This window comes from Vombatus ursinus, unplaced genomic scaffold (assembly GCF_900497805.2).
Source record: "Vombatus ursinus unplaced genomic scaffold, bare-nosed wombat genome assembly UNPS02014775.1, whole genome shotgun sequence".
NCBI lineage: Eukaryota > Metazoa > Chordata > Mammalia > Diprotodontia > Vombatidae > Vombatus > Vombatus ursinus.
The window spans coordinates 3,838,528-3,856,976 of record NW_020954553.1 but is presented as its reverse complement, the minus strand read 5'-3'; the positions used below and the strand labels follow the sequence as shown (position 1 = coordinate 3,856,976).

General features: G+C 41.3%; 1 protein-coding gene across 1 annotated transcript in view; it reads left to right on the top strand.

The window, feature by feature from the left end:
• Positions 1 to 18,449, top strand: part of SNRNP40 (small nuclear ribonucleoprotein U5 subunit 40) — a 44,035-nt gene that overhangs the window by 18,630 nt on the left and 6,956 nt on the right. Inside the window, exons 5-8 of the mRNA XM_027864695.1 lie at positions 4,279 to 4,401; positions 12,529 to 12,649; positions 15,225 to 15,307; positions 17,396 to 17,457. Of these exons, the coding sequence (XP_027720496.1) occupies positions 4,279 to 4,401; positions 12,529 to 12,649; positions 15,225 to 15,307; positions 17,396 to 17,457 (389 nt within the window). The remainder of the gene's footprint in view (positions 1 to 4,278; positions 4,402 to 12,528; positions 12,650 to 15,224; positions 15,308 to 17,395; positions 17,458 to 18,449) is intronic.

Sequence of the window (18,449 nt, the reverse complement as noted above, 5' to 3'; positions counted from 1 at the left end):
AAGCATATGGAAGTGATTATTGATAAATCAAAATAAATTAATAAAAAAAAAGTGGGGGGAAAAAAAGAATCCCCTAGGGAAAATTGGCAGGGATTAGGGAGACTTACTTTGTTTATTTTTTGTCTCTTCCCCCCCCCCCCCAGGAAAGTCTGGAAGGACATTAGTAATCTTTACAAATCCAGGGATGCCTAAGAAACAATTTATTTTGAGTAAGGGACATTTCCTCACCCCAATGCCACTGTTTAGTGAACTGCCCACTCTTCCTGTGTGTAAAGTTTGCCCTGTGGGTGGAAATAGAGGCCTAGAACTCGGATGAGAAGTACAGTTTGGAGATGCAGAAACAGTACTTTTTGAACTGGAAGTCATTTAACCCCTATTGCCTCACTTAAAAAAAAAATGTTCTAGAACGGGAAGGGCTCTTCACAATCACCTAGTCTGTCTCACATGTTTTCTTTTTGAGGAAATTTAGACTCGGAGAAAGGACTTGGAGGATGGCCATCTGTTTTTCCTCTTTCCTCTGACTCCCTGCATCCCTAACTTTTGGAACCATCAATCAGGGTTCTCTCCATCTAATCAGGAAGCATCTTGAAGGGCAAGGCAGTAACAGGAGTAAAAGAGTAAAAAGAGAAGTTCATTTGCAGTGTCGAGGATTGAGTATCTGATGGGTGGAATGAGATTGCCTCTTGTGCATAATTCATGTACTCCAGTGGCCGGCGGAAGATTCACTGGCTTTCTTTAAAGTGTATGGATAAAATGAGATTATTTGGCTGGACAGCTCATTTTGTTCATCTGATTTTATACTTTTACTTGTCCCACTAGTTTGATTAGTCAGTAGGTTTGATCCAGTTCCAAGGAGTAATCAGTCACACGTATAGTCCTACATGCTGAGCAATAACTTTTACATTTAACATTATCATTTACATTAATCTCAATTGATTAATAAACTCTTTATCCTCACCTATGAAATTTCACTGATTCTTGCTCATGGAGCCTTGTACCTGGCTGTCTTTTGCTTAGCCCTCCTGTCTTCTCTCCACTACCATTCCTGACTCCCATGTTCTTGCACAAAGAAAGCTAGGCTACAGCAACCAATCTTGCCATATGTTCCCTGGAGTTGCCCATGTTACCTATGCTTTCCATTTCTAAACTGTAAGACAGAAGCACGTGGGTCTCTTCTTGCCTCCTCCATTCAAGTCTTTAAAACCAAAATATTTCCTAAGCACAATGTACACCAGGTATAGAGATATAGACAGAGAATGTGGTAGAGAATTCAGCATACGCTGATGAGGTCTCCAAGAAGCATATGGAGGGGGAGGAATGTGGCTTTCTGGGTAGAATCTTCACCGTCCCTTCTGAAAACTTTGTATTGTGTGATTGTTGCATATGTGGTTTCAAGGAAGCTAGATGTGTGATTCTCTGCAGACCTCAGATCAGTAGTTAGCTGTGTTGTATGCTAATCCTGTCCCAGAGGATTTTCTTTTCTGCTGGCATGGGTGAGCCATAGTTAGGCCCCACATCGTCATTGGTGCTTCCCTTTTCAGAGTTAGACCTCAGAGGTGAGTCCTAGAAGATCTCTGCTCCAAAGTTACTTGTCCAGATCTCCCCTGTTCTGAATTTTATCATGTCCATTGTTGTTCTTGGGAAGTCAAGATCAGTAAATCCTGACTCTGCTTCTGGATCGTTTCTCTGATTTCCCTCTCTTCCTGAGCGTTATCTTCCTAAAGGAGTCCAATATAAAATTACTATTTCATTATGTCTCTGTTTCCCTTTCTTTTGAATTTTGTTTACATGTATGGGCATGTGTCCTCTTAGAGTAAATTCATTCTGAGAACTTTTTTTTTGGTTCAGACCTCTGATTTTATTGGTGTAGGGGAACTCCTGGTGAGGAATGTCCTCTACCAATGCAGATTGACACCTGTTCTGCAACTTCTAGTGAGGACTTGAAGAAGGAAATAGAACGGAAGGTAAAAGAAGGAAGAAGCAAGTAGAACTTACTGTTTCTCAATTTTTCATCATTGGAGTACATGAGAAGAAGACCATGTAAACATAAAGAAGGGGTGGGAAGAATAGGCATCAGATGCAGAAACGGACAAAGGAAAGTTGGGCGCACATGTATACACACACAGAATTTGATGTAGAAATACCTTGAAACCATTAGGAAGACATTGGGGATGGTAGGGAGAGAAAGGTTTAAAAGGGAGCAAAACAAACGTCCTGATCTTGAAAGGGGAATCAATTAAGAGGAGTGGGCAGGGTGGGGAGGCATGACTAGAACCCAACTGAGGAGGTGCCTGAGATTGCCTTTTAAACAGTTGGAGAAATGGCTGAACAAATTGTGGCATAGAAGTGCAATGGAATATTAACAGTCTGAAAGAAAGGACAAGAGATATACTTTAATAGAATCCCAAGCAGTAAGAATTAATACAATGAGCAGAACCTAGAGAACAATTTATAAAAGCACAAAAACATTGTAAAGAAAAGAGCTTAGAAAAATTTAAAAACCCTGGTTAGGGCAATGACTTTTCCATGTGTCCAGAAAACATGATGAAACATGTTACCCACTTCCTGACAAAGAGGCATCGACTTACATTTTTGGACATTGTTACTGTGTCAGTTTGTTGTGTTTGACTATGCTAATTTGTTACAAGATTTGGGATTTTTTTTCCCCCTTTTTAAGTAATGTGGGATAGGGGTAGGGGTGGGGAGTTAGCAATAGCGATGCTCAAAAGAATTCCATTGAAATATTTTTTTGATACTCCAAGCACAATCAGGACAGTTTTGAAAATGTATGGAATTTATAATTTGCTTTTAAAAGACAGGTAGTATGAAATAGATTCATGGATTCATTTACAATTCTCTTTTTATGTTTTGATATATAAAATTTTGTGTTTGAAGTTCAAAATAAAAAAAATTAAATTAAAATCATTAGGAAATCTGCCTCCTGTTCAAGACTCAGGACTCTAGAATAGCCCTCAGTCAAGGCCTTGTGAAATTCTGTCACTGGCATCTGTAGGACTCATCTGCTGGTTATGATTGTGATCTTTACTTTTTCAGTCTCCTCACCATGACTTCTGTGTCAGGTGGGGCATGGGCATTACAGTGCATATCTCCAAATATATAAAACCATTTATATATTTAATTGCCTATATATCTTGAATTCTGAATCCTTAACTGAGCTGTTTGATACAAAGATTTTTTTTTTTCCCCATTAGAACATTAGTCTTCTCTTATTCCTAGGTAGTTTAATTTTGGGGTACAAAAGCATTCACACAAATAAAATAAATTTCATATAATAGAAATTGTTTTATCTTTTGTAATAGCTTTTACCTTGTTTGGTAAGAATTTATCTCCATACTCTTAGCTGTGAAATGCAAATGGTCTCCTTTTATTCTGAGTTTTTGTAAGCATGATCTGTAATATTCAAATCACTTACCCATTTCAAATTTTTTGTGGAGTATGGTGTTGGATGTTGCTCTAAGTCTAATTGCTGCCAGACTGCTTTACAGTTTTTCCAGCAGTTCTTTCACAACTCCCATCCTTCCCAGATACCTTGTGTATCTAGAATAGGGCTTTGTTTTCATTGATGTAGGGGTCTTCTGGGGGGAACATCTTCCAACAGTACAAGTTGGCACCTTCGTGAGAGATGAAGGGATGTGTCCAGGTCACACAGCCAGAATACATCAGAGGCAGGTTGAACCCCTGGGCTTTCCTGACTTCAAGGCCAGCTCTCAATCCCCTATGCCATACTGCCTCTCTGCTACCTTGGAGGGGGGGAGAGACAGAGACAGAGAGAGAATGTGTGTTGTGTATATGTTGGCTCCCCCAATCGAAAGTAAGCTTCTTTTTTTTCTTTTTTTTCTTTGTTTTTTTTATTTAGCCAATTGGGGTTAAGTGACTTGCCCAGGGTCACACAGCTAGTAAGTGTCAAGTGTTTGGTCTGAGGCTGGATTTGAACTCAGGTCCTCCTGACTTCAGGGCCGGTGCTCTATCCACTGTGCCACTTAGCTGCCCTGAAGGTAAGCTTCTTGAGGGCAGGAATTGTTTCATTTTTGTCATATGTTCAGTGCCTAGCAGGGTACCTGGTATGCTGTAAGTGCTTAATAAATACTTGTTGCATTTGACGTGAATCCGCAGGAGCACTGGGGAGTTCAGGGTCTATGAGCAGCCATTGCTTTAATTACTTCGTGCTATAATTACACTTGAGCCCTTAAACTGGAAAGATTTTGCAGTGGGAGTAAGTTGCATTGTTAATTGAACATCTGGATGCTATCATTTCAGCTTTGGGATATCCGGAAGAAAGCAGCTGTCCAGACATTTCAGAATACATACCAGGTATTGACTGTGACCTTCAATGACACCAGTGATCAGATTATCTCTGGTGGCATCGACAACGACATCAAGGTGTGTCTCCTGTTGAATCATTCCCCTTTTCCTACTTCTCTTTTTTGATCTTTTAAACATATAAGTTTATGATATATCTGCACAGGATACCAGTGAAGCCTATTATGACTTTTAGTGGAAGTCAAGCATTTTCCAAAGTGATTTCTCTAGTTCCTCTTTTATAAGTTATCTGTTTATCATTGTAATGATTGTCATAAGGGCTGACGTTCATGTGGTGCGTTCAGGTTTTACAGCAAGTCTACTACTCCACACTTATTAACATTTTTCAGATGAGGGAACTGAGGCTCAGAGAAGTTTAAGAACTTGCTTGGTTTATGAAGTTACTCAGTGTCTGAGGCACTCAGATCGAGGTCTGCCTTGAATCCGAGCTGAGAGTTTTTTCCAGTATACCATAGCAGGGTATTTTATTAAGGTTACTTTTATTATATCTTCCTATGAAATTGGTTTATTTAAGTTATTAATTTCCCATTTTGTCGATTTGGGTAATTTATATTTTAGTGTGTAATCAACCACTTCGCTTGGATTCTCTAATTTGTTAGAATATTTTTGCACAGTATTCCCTAATGATATTCTTAATTTTTTTGTGTGCTTATTGTGGTCTTTTCTTTTTCCTTTGTAATTTTGTTGATTTGTGTTTTTCTCTCTCCTTTTTTGTGTGTGTTAATGGCTTATCCATTTTTATTAGCCTTTTTAAAAAAAACCAGCTTAGTGCTATTTATTAATTAAATTGTTCTCTCATGTTCTATTTATTTCTGCTCTTTTCATTGTCTCTTTGGACTATTTCTTCCTTTTCTAATGTCTTTTATTGTAGATTTTTGTCTTTCTCCTTTCTTATTAAGGTTGGCACTAAGTACTATAAATTTGCTTCTAAAAACTATTTTGCCTGTACACTCTAGATTTTGTTATGTAGTATGAGTGCTATCATTGTTTTATAAACATTCTCTTATCATTTTTGTGATTTTTGTCAGACCTATAGTTTAGTAGATTAATTTTCATTGTTACTGTGTAGCTTTTAGTCATGCTATTATTTAATTTTATTGCATTGTCATCTTGAAAATACAACATACAAGATTGCTGCTTTTTTGGATTTGCCAAACATAGCTTTTTAAAACCAAGCCAAGGATCAATTTTTCTGAGAGTTTTATATGTACTTGAAAAGAACATACAAGAATCCTTTATTTCAATCACTTAATTTTTCTTTATCTCTTATTTTCAGCTCATTCAATAACAAGTTTGCGATTTCTTTTTCTTTTCTTAAATAGTCTGATAATGAAATATTGAAGTCCCTTACTATCATGATTTTATTTTTTCTTATGAGACCATTCTCCTTTTAATAAGTGTAATTGCTGAATGTTTGTTGTATAAAAATGTAAAATTAAGTAACTTATTCATTATTCCTTTAATTGTCATAATGCCCATGGTTAAATTTTTTAGTTTGCATTCAACTTTGTCTGACATTGTCATTATTGCCACATTTGCTTTTTTTGAGCTTGCAGTTGCATGATGTAATTAGACCACTTCTTAGTTTTGATCTATATGTATCTTTTTGCATCATACATGTTACCTGTAAACAAAACACTTAAAGATTTTGTCTCTTGGTCCACTCTTGGGTTTTAATCCCCATTAAAAGAGATTGACATTTATTGTTATATATGTTAAATTTGATTTGTCTTCTCACCTTTCCAACCCTCCCCTCCCATCTTCTTATTGTTCTTGATGTGTCTAGCGGGAGTAAAATCTATTTTAATTTTCCATAACTATTTCTACTGTTAAAAACCAATTAGTGAACCAAATTAAATTTTCTAATTTAAATTATGGAAACGAATTCTTAGCATTCCCTAAGGCTTGGCCTCTTTTTGTTATAGATAGCTTTTAGGAGTGTCAATTCACCTTTCTCTTCATTTTTTGTGGTTTCTTACTGTTTTAAATGTCTTTAGTAATAACTGTGTATATATTTTAGCCCTCTTCCTTTTTGTGCTAGTCTTATTATGCTTTTTTTTTTTTTTCATTCAAACTCCAACCTAAATGTTTCTCTTATGGTTGCAAAAGCTTTTTGAAAAAATATTAACTGTGTAATAACATCTAAAGTATATTATTGTTTCTGTTAATTCAGTTTGAAATTCCTGTAACGCTGATAAGTATTTTACTTTCAGATGTTAATTACTCATAATTATAACATCTGTATTCTATACTTTAACATCTAATTCTGTGCTTTTAAAGCTTTCCTGTAGTCTTGTCCAGCTTCGTTAATTGTCTCCTTATTTTTGAAAAGTTAGATGATAGTCGAATTGGCATTTTTACCTTTTTTTCCCTTGACATTCAGAGATCTTTGTAATTCTGAAACTTAACAATTACATGCTTTGGAGATTTGTAATTAGGATTTTTTCATGCTGAAGTCTAGTGTCTTCACTCTTCTTGCGAAGTATCACCTTTTCTTTTCTATTCTGGAAACTTCTCCACATCCTCAAGCACAGTACCTAGTGACTTTCTTTCTTTTTTTTCTTTTCTTTTCTGATGTCTTCAGGAATTCTGATCTAAAGTTCACAATTCTACTTGTCGCCTTTATTACTTTGTTCTGCACATGCATTGGTTGTCATTTGAGTTCTTGTATTTAGAGATAATTCAATTTTATTTTCCCTACTAATTGTCCTTCATATGACTTTATTCCACTGTTTGCTGCTGCCATTTCTTCAGTGTTACTGCGCATTTTTATAAGTTGTGCCTTTGTCTGTTTCTGTTCTTCTCCCCCCCATTAGAGTCTTCCTTTAATGTATTTATTATACAGTTTAATTCCAAAGAAGTTTTATCGTCTAGTTCTCTCATGTGATAGAATTTCTACATTGTACTAGAATTTGTCTTTGATTTTTCTTATTATCTCTGTTCAGGGGTGACATTGGCAGCAGGGGTGGGCCTCAAAAAGGTGTTCTGGGTAAGAAATTGAATTGTGGGGCCTTTACCTTGTCAATAAGGGAGAGGGATGAAAACGTTGGCTTCCCTATAGCCTATTGGCTACATCTGATGTTGAAGGTAGAACTAGAGGTGACAGTTTTGGTCTCCAAGCTTGAGGTGGTACTGGGGGTGGCAGTGGGACCTCCTTTTAGGCTGTGGAGGTAGACAGTCAGTCAGCTGGCTGTTAACGTCTAAGGCTATGAAAGTAAAGCTAGGGTGGAGAGCAGGGACTGCCTGACAGCAGTGGCTTTGAGTTTGTGCTCTCGGTGTCCTCTGGGGAGCAGGCTGTGACAGTAGAGAGGTAGACTGCCTGTGGAGCTAGGAAATTAGCCTTAATGTGGTTGTTCAGGATCTGTGCTGCTCAGCCTGGGAGGTGGGAGGTGGGAGGTGGGAGGTGGAGGATGTCCTAGTTTAGACAGCAGAGGGGAGTGAACAGGATGGTAGCAGAAAGCATCCTTAGCCCCTTTTCTCTTGATTTGGATGTCGAAAAAGACACATTTTCCCCTTTGGGGGGAGGGTTTAGAGGAGGGAAGAGATAGCTTTTGTGTTTTTGAATTGTTCAGAACTGGCTTCTCTAGTGCCTTTTTTTGGTGGGGGGGCATTCTCCATACTTTCTTTTGTGTGTCATAAGTTGATTGTGTGGGATGGTCTTTCACCATCCCTCCCATACTCCTAATTATACCCAAACTCCCTAGGCTACTTTTAATCTGGGGAAGGGTGGTTTGAGGGTGGTGGACTAGGAAGAGGCAGGTGTGTAAGAGAGGAAGGAGGACTTGCTGTTTTAAGACTCTCTCCTGCATTTGTTTCCCTCCATGATTCTTCTCTCTTCACCTCCACGGCTGTGGTGAGTGCCCTGTGGACCAGGTGCACAGATAGGTAGATAGATGTTGGGGTGGTGTTGCCTTCAGTAGAGAGGCATCAAGATCCTTGGTGACCCATCCAGCCTCTGCCTGACTCAGCTCCACGAGCAGATAGAGAACCACCTTAGCACCCTTAGGTTTAAGAAGAGTGAGTAGAATGAGCCAGCTCCAGCCTGGCCCAGCTAGTGGTCCATCTGCTTCCTGCATACCACCTTGGGTTCTATCAGCGCTGACAGAGGCACCAAGGAAATGAATCTATACCCTTATTTTTATATTTACATATTTCAGCCTGGAGTACCTATTGTTATTTTTAGTAAAAATATTCTTTTGTGCCCACTGGAGCCCCACTTCTAGTGTTGTTAAATTGCCCCTCATGTTAGATCTATGCCATCATCCCCTCAATCAGTTTCAGATTTGACTAGTCTTTCCATCTAGCCCATATGCCATTTTGTAAAGGCATCTTTGTTCATCCTACGATGTCACAAATTTTTATCAAATTTGAACCCAGTTTCTCTGGCTCCTGGAAGACATGACTTTGAGTCCTGACTATGACATTTATAGGCAAGTTATTTAACATCTTTGAGACTAGGTTTTCTCATTTGTAAGATGGTGTTTTGTTTGTTTGTTTTTGGGGGGGGCGGTGAGGCAGTCAGGGGTAAGTGACTTGCACAGGTCACACAGCTCGTAAATGTCAGGAGTCTGAGGCTGGATCTGAACTCAGGTTCTCCTGACTCCAGGGCCAGTGCTCTATCCGCTGCACCACCTAGCTGCCTCTTGTAAGATGGTTTTTAAACATTTATACTACCTACCACAACAAATTTTGATCATATATTCCTTCTTAAGTATTCTTTTTTCTAGACAGAAGAGACCTAATTTTTTTCTCTTGCACTTGCTCTCCATGATAATTTTCTGTTCCTCTTCTCTGGATCCTTTTCAGACTAATATTTTCCATTTCATGAGAGGTAGGAAGTAGAACTGTAGATAATGGTCCAAGTCAGAAGTTGCCATTTTTGTGGCCACCTTCTGTTCCCACTTTGGACACTCTTATTACCTGGTTTTGTCTCCCTCTTTTAGGACTCATTAGAATCCCTGTTTTCTCCCCACTTTAAAAACATGTGGAGGTGAATGGCTGCAGCTGATCAGAGGGAAGCTGGCCCTCGTTTTTAGTGAGCTCTTCACGACACTGTTGAGCTGTTCTTCAAAAACCCACCAGCAGAGGAAGAAATGAAAATCCCTGTTCATCAGCAGATCATAGAAAATTAACCTTAAGAATCATTTAGTCCAGGGACTCCTAACCTTTTTTGTGTCATAAACCTAATCTTTCTTTTTTTTTTTTTAATTTCATAATTGAAGGAAATGCTAGGTTTCAGGCAGAGGTTAGTGAAAATAAAAACTTTTTTTCCCCTATCCAAGTTCATGGATCCCCTGAAAAACTGAGACCAGAGAACTTTTCTAAATCACATGTATGGTGAAAGTCAGGACTGAAAACAACTTCTTTGTGAATCAGAGTGTAGTGCTTTCTCTGCTCTACCACACTGCCCTCAGGGAGTCACTGAGTATTAACTGACTATTGAGGAAATAGAGAAGGTATCAGCAGAACCTTCTGGGGACACCTGCTACTCTGTGGCTCACATGTCCTCCTCAGAGAGCGGATCACATCAAGCCAGTGTTATCTTTGCTTATGTGCGGGGCATGATAGTCTACCTTGCAGGCAGGGGCTCTGTTGTTTTTGTCATCATGTGTACCATGCGTGGCATACACTAGGTCAGGGGTGGGGAACCTTCCGCCTCAAGGCCACATGTAGCCCTCCAGGTTCTCCAGTATGACTCTTTGACTGAATCCAAACTGCACGGAACAAATTCACTTAATAAAAGGATTTGTTAAGGGGTAGCTAGGTGGCGCAGTGGATAGAGCTCTGGAGTCAGGAGGACCTGAGTTCAAATCCAGCCTCAGACACTTGATACTTACTAACTGTGTGACCCTGGGCAAGTCACTTAACCCTGATTGCCTCACCAAAAAGCAAAAAAAAAAAAAATAAAAGGATTTGTTCTGTAAAACTTAGACTCAGTCAGAAGGCCGCACCCAAGGACCTAGAGGGCCACAGATTCCCCACCCCTGTGCTAGGTGCTCTGTCAGTGTTTGCTGAGTTGAATTGAATCTCAGTCATCTATAGGTAGTGGTGGCTATCCCAGGAACCCTAGGGGGGATAGGTAGAATACAGGACTGGAGTCAGGATGCCCTGGGTTAGGATCACACCTCTGGAACTTATTCACTGTGTGACTTTTCTGAGCCTCAGTTTCCCTACCTGTAAAATGAGAATAAGGTGCCTAGAGTATCTGCCTCGGGGTTATTATGAGGGTCAAATGAGGTAGTGTGATACATCACTTTTTAAACCATGAGGGGGCATATAGATGTCAGTTATTAAGAAAGCAAGAAGTGGGGTTAGAAAAATCTTTCACCAGCCTATGAATTCTCTACACGATACTTAAGTAAAATACAATCCTGCTGATTTGTTATAGTTCCTTTGTTCCAGAAGCTGAGCATTAAGGGCAAACCAGTTTCCTCTGCAGCCCACTGGGGCTCTGTTCTGCCAGGCAGTATGAGGAGAGACTAAGGGCGAGGAAAGCTGAGAAGGGAAGGTGATTTGGCTTGCTGGGTGGCCGGCCAAGCAGGACTTTGCCTTTTCTGTAGGCCTGGCCTGAGCAGCAGTCGTGATAGGAAATTGATTTGGGGTGAGAAGCAACAGAATGGAATTTTAGCAGGAATTTGGCAGAAATAAGTGCCTGGCTCTTACCTCACTTTTTGGTGAGATCCCAGAACTGTTTTGACTCTAATGGAAGCATCTTTCTGCCTTTACAAATCCCTTACTAAGAAGGAAGGAGGGAAAATTTGGAAATGTGGAAATGGAGAAGCACCTATGGTTTGGATTCTGGTGAATTTAATTCTTTCCACGTTGCTACTGAGCAGATTTCAATGAAACCGCTAGTGAAGAGTAGTAATGACAGTTTTAACACATTGTTTACCATTCTCAGCACTCCTGAGTCCTGAGGCAGCAAACAGCCCAACAGGTAAATTCTTAATAAAGTGTATTAGGTTCTGCAGAGGAAGGTGCTATTGATGGAGAAAGGGGTGTTGCTTGCCTTCCGGATAGGTTTGATTGCTGGCACTTGATTCAGTCACCAGGCCAGTGAAACTGCTGCTCTGCTTTTCCCTACTCAAGCAGAGAGCAATGTTTCAATTTTGTATTTAAGATAAATGTTAGCCCTAAATCCAGATTAAAAAGTGGCACTACTTAGCCATCAAGAGAGCATTTAAAAAAAAAAAACTGATTCCCTAGGAGAGTATGCATCTATCCATGCATTTCTCTTTCAGCTTGAGTTCTGGAAAATATTTTTAGATGTAATTTAATATTGTGGATAGTAATCTCCATAAATAAAAATGAATAAGCAAATGAAATTGGGCTAAAATTCCAAATAAAAAGAAAATTCAAACTATTTGCTTTTGAGCAAAGGAAAAAAATAAAAACTAGTACTAACACTCATTCAGTACTTTGATGAATCTGCGATCTCTTCAACGTGGTGTTCCATCAAGTACTTCAGCAGTTCCTCGGCCTCTGCTGCTATTATCTGTGGCCTCCTGTCAGTCCTCCACAGCAAGTCCACCCAGTATGGTGGGGCCTTTGCTAGATCTCTTGATACTGCACAGTAAACACTGGAGTGTGGGGGCAGTCCCTCAGTAATTCTTCCCTCTTGCCACATGACTGATCTGCCGCCTCCCCTTGCTGTCATTAGTCTCTGCTTCTGCACAGTATTATGTGTGTGTGTCTGTGTGCACGTGCACACTCTCACACACACACACACCTACATATAGAAATATATGTATTTAATAAAAGTCTGTTCACACCTAGTAGGCCCTTTGGAAATAATCCATTACCCTTTGGAAATAATCACAACTTATTTATCTGTGACCCCTTGTGAAGTCTTTTTCATCTATTTGCTAGTAAAGTGTTGTTACCTTTTTTAGATAGTCATGGTCAATGTGTATGTTTTAATTCTGTTTTCTTTTCTCTGTGGCGTTTCATATACGTATTTTGAAATTATGACATATTTGAAAATATGTCTATACCACTAAAAAGTACGTAAATATAATTTTTTTATTAATATTTTTCATATTTATAATTTAGGGGCCTAGTAGTATTCTGTTCAATCAGTATACCCCAGTTTATCAGGCCATTACTCACTGATGGCCCTACAGGCTGATTTCTCATGTTACAAAGTCTCTGTAAGTACACTTTGGTAATACTTTTGTCTCCACCCAGGTCTGGGACTTGCGCCAGAACAAGTTGACATACACCATGAGGGGCCATGCCGATTCTGTGACAGGCTTGAGTCTAAGCTCTGAAGGGTCTTACCTGCTCTCCAATGCAATGGACAACACAGGTACGCCTGGGGAGGAAGGCACGCTGCCAATCTCACCATCCTAGAAGTTCCATTGAGGAGTGATCTAATGGCAATTAGGTCATAGAAATATGGTCAGGAAGACCCCTCCCTCCCCCAGGGTATGCTCAGAGATAGCCTTCTGAAACCTCTTTAGAGAGTCATTTTCAAATGATGAGGAATGGACCAGATTTCTCAACTTGTATGTTAAGCTTCCCTTTGGTTCATTCAAGAGGTCCTGGGTTTTCTTACTCCTCTTAGCCCGCCTCTCACTTGGAAGGGTAGAGATGTGGTTACCATGTTAGAGGAGGGGGGTGGGAGTATATGGAATGTAGAGGTGGGAGCCAGGGATAGGCGGGGGGCATAGTTTCCCCCTTTCATGTGTACTCCCATGCTTGGGTGTTTTAGACTAAAGGATGTTCTGAATTTCAGTGACTTGACATTGAACATTATAAACCTAAATGTCAAATATTCCTAATCGGCTTTGATTCTTAATCCTGGTCTTCATTTTATTTTATGCTGATTTTTTTTTTTTAATAAGCTAGGATCTCCTTAGATTTGGGGCTAGTTATTTGGAACTTTTGAGTCTGAGGATATGGTCATTTGGTTCTTGCCTTGAGTAGATTTTCTACTAGCCAAATGCAGCATTGGTGAGAGTAAAGAAACAGTGTACAGCCCAATCATTCATGCAGTTGGTTTGAGACCATTCTGTAACAACACATCCCTTCCTTTTGTTTGTAAGTTTTCAAAACACTTTCACAAAGATTGGCTTCTGTGATCCTCACCAATTCTTGTCTCTTTTTTCTCCCCATCAGCCTATGAGTGTGTTGAGAACAGAGATTGTGTTGTTTTTCATCTTTGTAGCCTCAGCGTGTGATATGCATTTAATAAATGTTTGTGGAATTGTATGCCTTTGTAGGGGCAGCCCAGGGCAGGTATTATTTTCCCCCCTGTTCAGATATGGAAATTGAGTTAAAGAGAAATTAACCCTTGCTCAAGATTTCACAGCTCATTCTTGACATCATCAGCACCAGGACCAAGGTCTGCTGGCTCTCCTTAGGGCAGTGACTTTTTTATATCTTTTGAGGATTTTCTGGACCAGATGGCTAAAACCAATTTTCAAATTGCCTAGGAATATTCATGGATTCTGCAGGGAAATCGATTAAAATCGCCTCCTTTGCTTTTGAGTGTTTACACCCTTTGGCCTTCCCCACTCTGGCATCCCTGCTGTGCAGATCTGTACTCGGGTTTTCCCAAGGGTTTTCTTCTGAAGAGCAGGGACAGAGGAACCATACAGTTCAGTAAGTAGGAATGTTTGGGTGATGTTTTTTATCCTGAGTGTTTGCCACCAGTTTATATGAAGAACAGACCAGTAGTGCTATTGGAAATCAATAGCTGAAGCCACGGAAACTAAGCCACACATATGGACTAAAAAAAAAAAAGTTAATTAGTACCAGATAGGGAGAAAAAAAAAGGAGTGAGAAGCAAGGGAGTAAGCAGAGAATGGGAATAATTTGGAGATTGCATCTAATTTAGACTGAACTGATGAGCTATAATCATCTTTGTTTGAAGTGCGGTTCCAGGAGTCACAGAGGGAGATGGAGTTATTAGAAGGATAAGCAGGTCCTTGTGGGTCTGCTTGTGGGAGCAAGGCCTGGATGCAGATACACTCTAGAGGAAGGCAGTGCCATAACTGGAGACAACCAGTAAGAGGGTGGTGTCAGTGCACAGGACACTGGACTGGTCAGTGGGAGACCTGGCCTCTGGTCCTGGCTTGGTCACTGACTGAGTCACTCTCATTGTAGGCCGGGCATCTTTTCTGAGTCTCAGTTTTCGCATCTGCAAAATAAAAAAGGTTAGACTTAATGACTTTTATGGTCTCTTCTGACTCAAAGATATATACACACATATACCTATATAGATGCATACTTATACCTATATGTCTATATACACACATGTTATTTTTTCTTTAAAATCGGGGTGGAGGGGTATCTGGGTAGAACCGGTAGAGGTAAAATAACAGGTGTACCCAAAGCATTATGGAATAGGGCCCCACAAGAGGGGACACTTGTGGTTATCCATGTGGAATGATCCATTTGGGTTTTTTTCATTGTAGTACCCCTGAGCTCTATTAAATTACTTTAGAGAGAAGAGGGGAATAAGCTGGCTTAGTCGGTGTAGATCTCAGGGAATCCTCGTCAGGTGACTGCTGTGGATCCTGAAGTCCTCAGGTGTGCTCTGCCTGTGCACAATGTCAGAGACTAGGGACTTGAGAAGGGTTGGTTTGGTTTGTGTTCTTCTTTTGGTCTTACTGGGGAAGAGCATTACAGACCAAGATTTGGAGCAGCATGTTGGACGCTGAATTGTCCGTGGCTCCCCTGGGCCATTTAACGAGAGCCAAACACATTCTCTTCCCTTTCGGAGCGTCAAGAGAATCGGGGCAGGCGCTTGGAGGTGTTCTCTGCGGCTGCTCTTCTGTTACATAGAGAAGGCCGTGTCTTTGTTCCAGTGGCAGGAAAGTTGGCTCTCATCTTCTGCCCACATGTGGTCTTTGATGGCTCTGCTTGTTTCTTTGCAGTTCGGATCTGGGATGTCCGGCCTTTTGCCCCCAAAGAGAGGTGTGTGAAGATATTTCAGGGAAACGTACATAACTTTGAGAAGGTATGTTTAGTATGACCATGAACTTTTACTTTATCATAATGCCTCTATTAATGTTAATAGCAGTTCATTGTTGTTATTATCAGAAACTTCATTGTCAGAGAGAGAGGTCCTGTAGGAAGCATAGTAGTGCATTCTGGGAAGTGGCTTCTCTCCCTGCCTTACCTCAGCAGATGAAGTTCAGGAAGAAGGAATCAGGGGTAATTTGGCTTGGAAAAGGCTTAGGTAAGACAGATATATGACCAGCTTCATATTTCTGAAGGGCTGTCTCCGGGAACAGAGATGAGACTCATTCTGTTTCATCCCAGAGAACAAGGAGCAGTGAATGGAAGTCTCAGAGAAGCAGCTTTAGATTTGAAGCGGAGAAAAACTTTGCCATAAATAGAGCTGTCTAAAATGGCATGGGCCACCTCCGGAGACAGCAGAGGCACAATGGCCAGTGAGGGATGTTGTCCAACATAAGCTTCTCCAGGACAGGCGTGGCTTTGTATTTTGTCTTTGTAGCCCTACCACTTAGTACATAGCAAGTGCTTTTAATAAAAGTTAATTAAGGGCAGCTAGGTGGCTCGGTGGATAGAGCTCTGGCCCTGGAGTCAGGAGGGCCTGAGTTCAAATCCAGCCTCAGACACATAACACCCACTAGCTGTGTGACCCTGGGCAAGTCACTTAACCACAATTGCCTCACAAAAAAAAAAAAAATTAAATTAATTTATGGAGGGGATTCTTGTTCAGGTATTGATCAGAACTTAGTACCTCTGGATAGCTCTTCCAGCTGAGATTCTTTGATCCTGTGACTTCTTCCTTTCTTCCTCTTAAGGAGAAATGACGGACTTGAGGCCCTTTAGGGAATCTCTTTTGCCTCTTCTGAGATAGTTTCCCAGATCTGGTAATGCTTGCATTCCAGGACCAGAACGCAGGTGGTCTGATGGCCAGGCCAGGCCGGCTCTGTCTAGGACTGGGATGCTGTATGTCCTCAGCAGGTGTTCTCGTCCCTAGGCCACTTAAGCCTTCCCTTTCCCAACTTCTGTTACCATATACTTGGTGATGGGGAAACAGGAAGAGCCCCTAATTAGTTCAGAGGAGTCAGGTTCCTAGAGTCTTCAAGAATAATATACTTGCTCTGGGAGTTCACTGGGACTCAGGTTGGTTCTGTAAATCAGCTCATGAATTTTTGTTTTTTAAAGAGAAAGAAAAAGAGTTTTAATAAGGACCAAGATGAATAGAGCAAAGGGAGCTTCTATTTGCAGGCACAGCATCAAGATTTCTCTGCCAGGTATAACTCCAATTAGTTAGGTGTGAATTAGGCAGTTTTTTTTATATTTTATTATCTGTGAGTTATGAAATAGTAGCACGTTGTTTTAGGTCATAAAATACAAGCCATAATTGCTGATCATCTTCCTAGGGAAAACAATTAAAATGTAACTTGTGGTATTTAAAGGTTCTCAATGATCTCATTTTCAAGCCATGGATGCTTATGCTGGGAGTTAGTTATTTTTTTAGCTATATACATTTTACTTCTCTCTCTACTAGACTACGAACACTCTAAGTACAGGGACCTTGTTTTACTCTCTCTTGCCCCCACAGCCCTGAGATGCTCAGGAAATATGGGTGGTTTAATTGACGAAGGCCTCGGGCGCAGAAAGAAGGTAGGAGAGGAGTTAGGGAAAGAAATTGTGATGCCTTACAATGTGCCCAGGTCAGTCCTGCCTGCCAAAACCAGCTCTCCGCACCAGGGTGGGACTAAGCGCCGGGCGGAGGGTACAACTGCTGAGGAGCCACTGTCACTGACTAGCCGGCTAGGCCTTGGTGTGGGGAACCAGGAGGGGTCTGATTTACTTAGAGCCTGCCAGTGAAGAGGAAGCATGGTATGGGAAGAAGAACATGGAAAGTCAGATGCCTTGGCTTTGAGGTTAGGGTCTGCATCCTGAGCCCATCCCCTTGTCCTCCATGGATCTCAACTTCTTTCTTTGTAAAATGAGGGTGTTGGATTAGATGACATCTAAGGTCCCTTCCAGTTCTGCCATCTCTTGCTCTGGTGAGCATTTGAAAATGCTGCTCTTTTCAATGGACCCTCTTTGCTCATTGTTGCAGAATCTCCTGAGGTGTTCCTGGTCACCTGATGGAAGCAAAATTGCAGCCGGTTCAGCTGACAGGTAAGAGTTATTGCAACATGAGATAAAAAGAGTGATGCAGCCGGGCAGGGGTCATGTCATGTTTAATACATGGAGCGCAGGGACAAAGCCAGAGCAGATGTGGAATGATCGCTGTGGTCAGGAAGTGAGAGACTGACTCCACGGCTTGGAAGCTTTAAGTACTGATTCACCCAAGTCCCTTTTCTTTACACGGTAAAGAAATTGTGACAGAATTTTGAGGTAGTGGATGCCAGGCCTCCTCCAAATGGGCTGAGGGCTGGGACTGAGAGGGCAGTTGGAAGCTTTTCTTGATGAGTGAGTGATGATTGACGTGAGTGCCCTCAGATGTTTCATTGGAATAAGAGGCCAGGTAAAACAGGTCAAGCTCTTCCATAGGAAGGTAGGAAAGGTGAGACTGTGTTAGATATACTTTTAGAGTCTTTCACAGTGATCTGTATCTGCCATTCTGCTGTGGACTAATGAGGCAGCCAAGCTCCAAGTTGGGGAGAGAAAGGAACAGGGCAGCTCCCAGTGACCTATGCTGCTAGTGCCCCCCAGGGACCCCTTCAGAGTGGGGCGGCAGATTAGGTATGAGCTGAGGCAGACGGTCCTGGCCTCCTCTGAGGCCCTTCTCCCATAGTTGCTGCAACAAAGGTGTCACCTGTCCTGTTAGACCTTGGTGCAGACCCCCAGAGCCATCCTTCTGGCTGCAGGAGAGGAGGAAGTAGCTCAGGCCCCCAGCCCTGCACCTCTTCCACTGCTCTCAGAGACCCCGAGGGTCATCAAATTAACCCAGTACTGCAGGGAAGCCAGAGTGCCTGCTGGCCTTGCATGACGGCTTCTCTCCACGAATGACCCATCTCAGAGGAGCCCAGCAGCTTGTTGTAGGTGAGTGGAGAGTTACGGACCAGCCTGGCAGACCCTGTTTGCTGTGGATCCTTGAGGCTCCCGTGGCCCAGGGAGTCCACCTCTTTAGGCCTGTGGGAAGTAAGAGGCTCTCTTCTAACTTGGAC